The sequence below is a fragment of the Artemia sp. Qi Xiang Cuo genome, chromosome 18, assembly GCF_049724085.1.
Source record: "Artemia sp. Qi Xiang Cuo chromosome 18, ASM4972408v1, whole genome shotgun sequence".
NCBI classification, from domain to species: Eukaryota; Metazoa; Arthropoda; class Branchiopoda; order Anostraca; family Artemiidae; genus Artemia; species Artemia sp. Qi Xiang Cuo.
Window position 1 is genome coordinate 1,476,554 of NC_142811.1, and position 8,571 is coordinate 1,485,124.

Sequence of the window (8,571 nt, forward strand, 5' to 3'; positions counted from 1 at the left end):
AAGGTCTATCTCAGTTGAACTCGAAGGCGGAGCTAAGGCACTCCTTTTGGAGTAGAATTAAATGATTCAAGTAACATTTTTTCTTCAGTTTAAGTTAAGTTCATCTGACCACACTTTTAACGAAAATTCGGTCAGTAGACAAACTAAGTCAAATACTAAGCAGAGAATTCTTGCCCAATCTAATTGGTGAATAGTCTTTCATTTATTCTGGCTTGGTTTGCTTCATAAATTTTTTTTCTTCTCTGTTAAGAGTTACCTCAAAAGGTTAGTTTTCCTGATTTTTTCTCAGCACTGAAGACGGCTGGGCGGAAGTGCCTGACGAAATATCTGCTTCTGTCATTTTCGCTTCTTTTCTGTCTACTGGCTGAACTTACCCTCATTTTCTCGGCTATTTAATTTTATTATATTTGTTTTTGTTTGTCATGCGTCAATCCTGCTTGAAGCGCTTTCTGTCTTTAACAGCTCACAGATCTAATACAATTTTACTTCACCTAATATTTCACCAGTTAAATATTATAATTACTTGTACTATAATACGCTTATTGTTCTGATAACAAGAGACTGAAGTCAGACAGGCGGCGTCTTAAATCGGGTAATACAGCTATACACAAAACAAAATCATATCCAAACCTGATTCTGCCAATCTCTGCAAGTCCTCATGAAACATGTCAGTAAAATATGTAAGATACCGATAAAATATGTAAAATACTGGTAAAATACCAATTTTAAGGGTGTCCGCAAAATTACTGTAAAATAAGTAAAATACCCAATTTTACCGCAACCAATTCTACCATTCACAACACTAGTTTTGTGACAATGAAATCTTGGCACGCTTTATTCAAAAAAAGTGGGTACAAAATTTCAGCACATCACGTCCAGAACTATGTCTTGAAAATAACAGATATAGACCCTAGCGACGAATGTATCTAGAAAAATCTAAATTGATCCATGCAACAGAGATATAGTACAAACCAATTTGAAACTAAAAGAAAAATATACAAAACTTTGAGAACACGCTTTACCTTCCAACACACTAAAAAGTAAAACTACGTTTTTTTTTCAGTTACTGAGAAAAATTGATATTTTAAACTAAAAATAAAATCGTGGGTATTCATGACCTATTTGCGGATAATTTTAGGAATAAATTTTATCATGACCTAGATTCTGGTTTTTATTCCCAAAAAAAAAAAATTTACACAAGAAAAAAAAAATGTTTTTACTTGGCATTGTATTTGGAGATATATGCGGTTTTGTAAATATTTCTATCTTACTCTTTGGTAAATCTTGTTGTCAAATATTGTCCTTCTTATTTTGAACTAGCGATTTGTTGCTAGTAAAATTTCATACCGAGACCAAATGTGCCTCTTCTTCAGACAGCCCATCGCCATAACACAGCCAATCAAAGAGCCATAGCCCTACTTCTTCTGACAGCCAATGGCCATAGTACAGCCAATCAAGGAACCATAGCCCTACTTCTTCTGACAGCCGATCGCCATAGCACATCCAATCAAAGAGCCATAACCCTACTTGCCGGTATTAGTTCTTCCTTATATTATTAGCTCTTCCTTATATTAAAGTAGTCCTAGCTGTGTGGTTAGCATGCAAAACTTAAAATCCTCTGTCCGTAAAGACAGGGGTTCGAGTCCTGATATCACTGGTTAATTGGATTGGAACGGAGTCAGCAGCGTGACTCTGTAGGCTCAGCCATAATCGACCCAGCTCTAAATCGGCACCAGGAGAAATGTGGTGAAGGTAAACAGGAAGGGTGTGTGAAAGCACAGGATGGCTGGCCCTCAACGCCCCATTGCACTTCCTGGCTGAAGGGCAATGAAGCGGAGATCAACACCGCCGGTAGGGACCGTAAAGACCTGTGCTGTATTCTGTACCTTTTTTTTACCATATAAGTTGAAACATGTCATTTCAAATTCTTTTTTTTCTTATACAATGGCTTAAATAGACGAAATGAAATCAAACTTTGAAAGAATATTATTCGACGAGCATTTGATTTGAAGATACTAGAGACCAATACCATGCTTATGCTCAGGAAATAGCCTCTTATGACGGATGTCATAAGAATCCACAAATGAAGGTACCTTGGCAATGTACTATGTATGGAAAATATCCATCTACCGAATGCAGCACTCCACTGACAATCATCGGGTCCACGCCATAGAGGTAGACACAGAAACACCAAGGGTCGAACGTACCAAACAGCTCTGGGAAACCTGACCATCTAAATCCAGCTTCAGTGGGAGGATTTACTGGCAGCAGTAATTGTGAAGGAAGAGTGGCGGCTCCTTCTTGATGCCCTGGGTGCCTATCAAGGCGCAGACTTAGGCCAAAGGTTTCAACAATGCTGTGTTATTACCAAGAATATTATATTTATTGTTAAGCATTATAGACGCTTTTGATGCCTAATAGTAATTTATTTTAGACACCGTGGATTCTTTCATGTCTATTCGAAATATGTTTCAACTAACAACTCATATTACTCATCCTTAAATTGTACTCATTTACAAAACATTTTTATTGTAAGGTTAGGTTACAATACGGTTACAATACGGTTACAGAACGAAGAACGTTATGACACAAGCAAGGAAAAAGAGACTTCACGGCAAGAGGCTCTAGATGAGTGGGAAAGGGAAGGTATTTATTATCCTACTATCAAGAATTCAGTTGACGCCTCAAAAGAGTTTACTGAAACTAAAATAGTAGATGCTAAACGGTCGAAAACCTAACCTGACAAAACATTTTTATTGTAAAGAAAACATTTGTATCATTTTAAACTCGAATCGATTCATTGAGAATCGTTCAAACTTTACTGGCGAGAAAATCTTTTCCGGTACATGGCATTAGTGTCCCATTAAATGTATAACAGTGTAAACGCTAAGAACGCTGTTATAGACACTTTAGATTTGAAATAGAGATTTATTTATGTGACCACTAACAAAACTTCAATTTTTACTAAATACTTGAGGACAGAGAGTATACTATATTAATGACAGTTCTTCATACCCGGAATTATGCTATGTTTTCCTGAAGATTTCAAATAAAAAAGAGTTGTAAATATTTCCTCCACAATGTACTAATGCTAGATACCAGATTTAAATTCTTCTATAGCTTTACTCGTCAACCTTTCTAATACAACCACTGGATTTGCATGCCTGGGATCAATAGGGTAAAGCCCCATATTAACACGAGTTCGACATCTAGATGAGCCATTCTCTCCTAGTGCAGCCAGCGACACCTCATAATGCTAAAAATTAAAAGAAAACGGAAATCAGATCATACATGATTATGAACATTATAAATAGTCAAAAAAAAAAAAAAAAACTAAAGAAGAAATTGCTGTGCCTAAACAAAGGCACGATATTCTATAAATGTTGTCATAGAGCATGTCGTCCTAGCCAAGTGGATGGCGCGCTGGATTTTTAATCCCTTGTCCCAAGGGCAAGGGTTGGACTCCTGGTGAGGCCAGCTATTTGGTTGGGACGGGGATTAGTGGCGAGACTCTGTAAGCTCAGCCTGAGTCCACCCACCTCTAAATGGGTACCTAGAGAAATCTAGGGAGGGTAATCAGGATGGCTGACCCCATCCCCCCATTGCACTTCCTGGCCGCAGGGCTTTTGGACGGATATCAGCACCGCCGGTTCGGACTTTAAGGGTTTAGTGCCGTATACTTAGCCTTTTTGTTTGGCCATTGAGCAGTTATTGGTTGGCCACATTTCCTTAGAAATATTAACTTCATAAGAAAGAGGAAACCAAGACAGGACTTTGACATATTTACATGCTCTTCATAAGCAAAAGCCGAACTGAAGAATATACTAGATTTACGTTGCCTAGGCAGGGTGAACTGTTCCAGCAGCACTTTTGACTTTGTAACCAATCGAAGCTCATCCTATTTAATCGCTGATATCGTTACCGATTATAATTTAAAATATGTTATGAAGCCTAATTAGCACTATCTGTCTATGCCGAAGTTTCCCCATTGCTATAGCTACTTTTTAGTAGAACCATTAAGAAACTACTTCGTTGAGAAACATTTTTATCTATAATCGCTGTGTAACGGTACTGAGACGATTTTCGACCCTGAGTCGTATGACTATAAAAAGAAATACAGCCAAATTACTTGTATTAGGATGAAACGAATATTAGGAACCAATAGCTGGTACACCAAATAGAAAAAGGTGCAAACGGTTCATTGTCTAAGATGAATACAGTCTTATAGCCAAATTTTACTTTAAAATCTTCATGTTGTCTCAGACTTTTCACCCACATTCTTTCTGTCAATATATACACTAAAGCTAAACCTGTTATCTGTTCGAAACTAGTACATGTTATATTTAAATGGTAAGAATATTTTTTAATTATTTATATTTAAAAGGCATTTATAGTATTTTTAAATGGTAAAAGGTATATCTCATAGAAAATATTCAAAATTGAAATATAATCCTGTCAAACCTAGTTGGTTAGATGGCGCTACCTGTCACTCTTAATAATCACAGTATTATAGATAGACACTCCTGAAAATAAGAACAGTACATCAGTCAGTAGAATTACATGGCACCTCACCCCTGAAAACGACTGGTCATCCTTCACCAACCAACTCTTAATTGCTGCAACTAATCCTTACCAAGCATGCAAAAAGGTGGGGTAACCTGGTAACCATGTTTATTGGCAGTTTCACGATTTAGTGAATTCTGTAGGTAGATTTTGTCAGAAAATCCCATTGCTTCCGCAATTCCCGAATTAGGGCATTTCCCCGAAAATATCTGTCTCCCTGAAAAATAATCGATTCCCCGAATCTCTAAAAATCACCTTTCACCTAGGGTTATCACCCCCGGTGATTTATCACTAGTGACTATCCACTCCTAGTGATTATCCATTTTACTTTACTTGACATAATTTTTCACTACTTTACAAGATTTTTATTTCAGTTATTTAGCATTCATAAAAACTAGACAGAAATTATCCAAATATACATCTTTCTTCCTATGTTAGTAAAAGAAATGTGTTCAGAACATTATATCGTTTCATCACATGTTACAAAATTCAGTCGTGAGTCGTGGTAAAGAATTATATTTGAACATGTTTTTGTTCAGTTGAGTTTTGACAAACAATAACGAATTTTTTTACAGGCAGATTGTGAGTTTATTGGCTCCGAAAAGCCCCGTGTTCCACAGGCTTTGTAAACACAAGAACGTCTTATATTCTCATTAAAATTATTATGAATTCCTGATCTTTAATGTTTCAAGACAAAGATATTGGTAATCCTTAAGACTGGCATCGAATTTAATTGGTACGTTGGAATGATTTCAGTACGCATTTCGAGAAGTATTATACCCTCCTGCTTTGCGGGTGAGTGTGTCCACAAGAAACGAAAAAGCAACTTAAAATATAGAGCAGAAGCTCTTATGCTGCTGCTCGTTAAAACTGATCAAACTAGAAGCTCATTGGGTTTCAATTTCGCTATGTGAAAATTTACTTTTAAGCTATCGTCATGCTTCGTTCTTGTGGACAGGTTTTTGATTACTTTAGTTCTCTTCAACTGAAAGTGAATATCTGTCCAAGTCTCGGATAAATATCCAAATTCTCTCAAAACTGATAATTCTTCAGATAGAAAGAATCTAAAAAAGGCTGGTATCTATCAAGCAAGTCTAAAACAGCTACATTACAATGTAGCAGCACTTCTATGCCTTTTTGGGGATTAGATTAGGGCAAAACTTGTATCACAGCTTCAGAATGCATGTGACTGCCAGGCTACTAATCAAGACTGTTCTCCCAGAGCATCAAGTGGTGCTCTTTACAGTTATAGTGATCAATGAGTACCAAGCATGCAGTTGGGTATGCATTATTTTCATATTACTAATAACATCAGAGCGTACAACTCCATTCAGGGTAACAGCACTAAGCTATATACAGCATAGTTTAGACTTTGAATACTATACTCAACTAGCAGTACTACAGTGAATATGATATAATACTTTTGATAAAATATTACATACAAAATTATGGAGTATGATATTTATGGGTAGTATATGGCTTGCAACTGAATTAGCTTACGCTGTGATTCAAAGAACTATTGATATTTCTAACACTAACCTATACTAAGTAACATTTGTTAATATTCTGCAAATTTTTCTATAAAAATACTTCTAGCTCAAATCCGAGCTTTCAAAACATAACATGTGCTGCTAAAGGTTCGGCAGCTTCTGGAATTTTGCTGAGTTCTGTTACCGGCAGCTTCGGATCTTTTTACACAAAAGCCCTTACAATAACGATTGCGAAAACAAACCACAGTGATGAATCTTATGATTACTACGTATATACATATAGATAGGTTTACCTATTCTCAAATGTATCGGAAATAAAATAAATATAGACAAATTAATTGTATTACCCAAAAATACATATCACGATCCAACTAAGTCGGTAAAGGTGCCAGCCCTAATGAAAAAGATGACCAGAGTCTAATAGCCGAATTTTATTTTTAAGCTCCTACTTTGTGTCAAACTTGTAATATGAATTTGTTTCTTTCAATGTATACATTAAAACTAAAGCTGTTAACATTTCGAAACCTGCAATATAATCTTGTCGAATCGTGTTGGTTCTTTAAATGTTTTCCTCGCTTTGTATAATCATTACACTAGAGCTGGATACTGGTAAAAAGAAGAAGAATGGTACATTAATTTGCAGAAGTTTCTAACGTCTTAACCAAGAAGATAACCCTGGTTTAAGAACCTTTTTTAATTGCAGGTCCCTCTCTGCAGCAGACATGAAATCAGATTTTTGGTAGCCTCAAAAAGCATCAGAAGTAAATAACTGGTAAATCGACTAGCGACAGACCTCATCCTCTCCTCGCCAAAGATCACCATACTATAAGAATGGTTTGAAAAGCAATATACATTGACTTTGTAGCCGGTTGAACCTTCCCCTTTTTCATCATTGGTATCGTTATGGATTAATGCTTAAGCAATCAGCCTATACAGCCTAATTAGTATCATGTATCTATTCCTAACTTTTGAGGAATTATATTGATGCAACTACACTTACGAAAGTGCGGCGTTGCCATTTATTTTTTATTTATAATCTTTGCAAAACCACAAGGACACAAGTTTTCTTATGCTTATATGTATCGAGAACAAACGAAATGTGGAAACAGCAGCTTGTGCTACCCTAAAATGCACATAATAACGCCAATAAAAGGTACACCAACAAGAAAACGCTACTAACCCCTCTTTGCAAAGATGAGCAAGTTATAAAAGCCAACTGTTACTTATAAGTACCTCTCTTGTATTTAAAATGTAATCTTTATGCTAAATTTTTTTTTCCAATGTGTACGACAACTTCGGAGCTGTCAAAAATCTGAATGGTATATCGAACCCCTTAACCCAGAAGATAACCGTGCAGTGGCGTAATTAGCATGGGCACCGCCTGGAGCGGATTCTAAGAATGCCGCTAACTTTCTGAGTCCAATGCCTAACCACCCCTTTTCCTTGCCTTAAATCAGACTATCTTAGCAAAGGATGCCTGGATAAAATCAAAATTATTCAACTGCATAGATTTTTCTGTAAACATTATTCTTGCAAGAGAGTGGAACAATTTTTTACACAAATAATCAAACATAACAAATAATTAGCTTACGTCCGTGATGGTCTGGGATGCAAATAGATTAACACTTATAAATTCCAGTTTGCAACTGATTGTGAGAGGGATGGCATTCTCGGCTGCAACTGATGTCTTCTTCTCTCTTCCCAGATGGGATTGAGCGGATACGTATGGCTTGGATTAAGAGGGATCGATACTACAACAATTTGTTTGTGATGTGGTACGGTAGGTATTTTCAATTGGGTTAGAAGTCGTGAATCAGTGAGAATTAGCGAGTCGAATAGATGGAAGGAGTTGAATGAAGGATTTGAATGAGTGAAAATTAGTGAGTCGAGTAGATTGAAGGAATTGAACGAAGGATTTGAATGAGTGAGTCGAATAGAGTGAAGGAATTGAATTAAGGATTTGAACTGCAGGTGGTCACTAAGTATGAGATTAGCTGTTTTTAACTTACTAACAGAAAATTCTTAAGCTATCAGTAGTAGACAAGGCTAACAATCTGTAACTTCACTTACCTAGCATTTAGGGAGGCAAATTCCTTAATAGCGACCTCAAATCAATAAACTTGAGGTAGGTCATATTTAATCGAAGATAATTCTTAATTAGCCTTAACTCTGAAAAACTTATCTTGCAACTTGCTACACTTATTCTGATGTTCAAAAACTCTGATGTTCAAAAACAATCGCTACATAAACCCATTGGTAGGGGCATAGAATTTAAGACTGTGTTGCTGAATGAACTCTAGAGGTTCAAGCAGTCCTCCTTCAAAAAGTGTTGTCTTGTCTAGAGAAGTACTGATCCTTCTTTTGTCTTCAAGCTCTCCTTTGTTAAATCCACGCATACAGGTGCTCAAGTTCTTTGAGGCCCACAAGATTCGACGGTTCTTCGCTTCATTTAACTTCAAACTTTAGAGTTGTATTGAGATTAGCGGGTGGTTTTAATTTCTCGTTGGGATGCAACGAA

At 36.5% G+C, this 8,571-nt stretch overlaps 1 protein-coding gene across 1 annotated transcript in view; it reads right to left on the minus strand.

Moving 5' to 3' along the window:
* Positions 1–847: 847 nt before the first annotated feature.
* Positions 848–8,571, minus strand: part of LOC148941110 (uncharacterized) — a 153,987-nt gene continuing 146,263 nt past the window's right edge. The window contains exon 18 of the mRNA XM_089104098.1: positions 848–3,256. Coding sequence (XP_088960224.1) covers positions 3,092–3,256 — 165 coding nt within the window. The 3' untranslated portion in view covers positions 848–3,091. The remainder of the gene's footprint in view (positions 3,257–8,571) is intronic.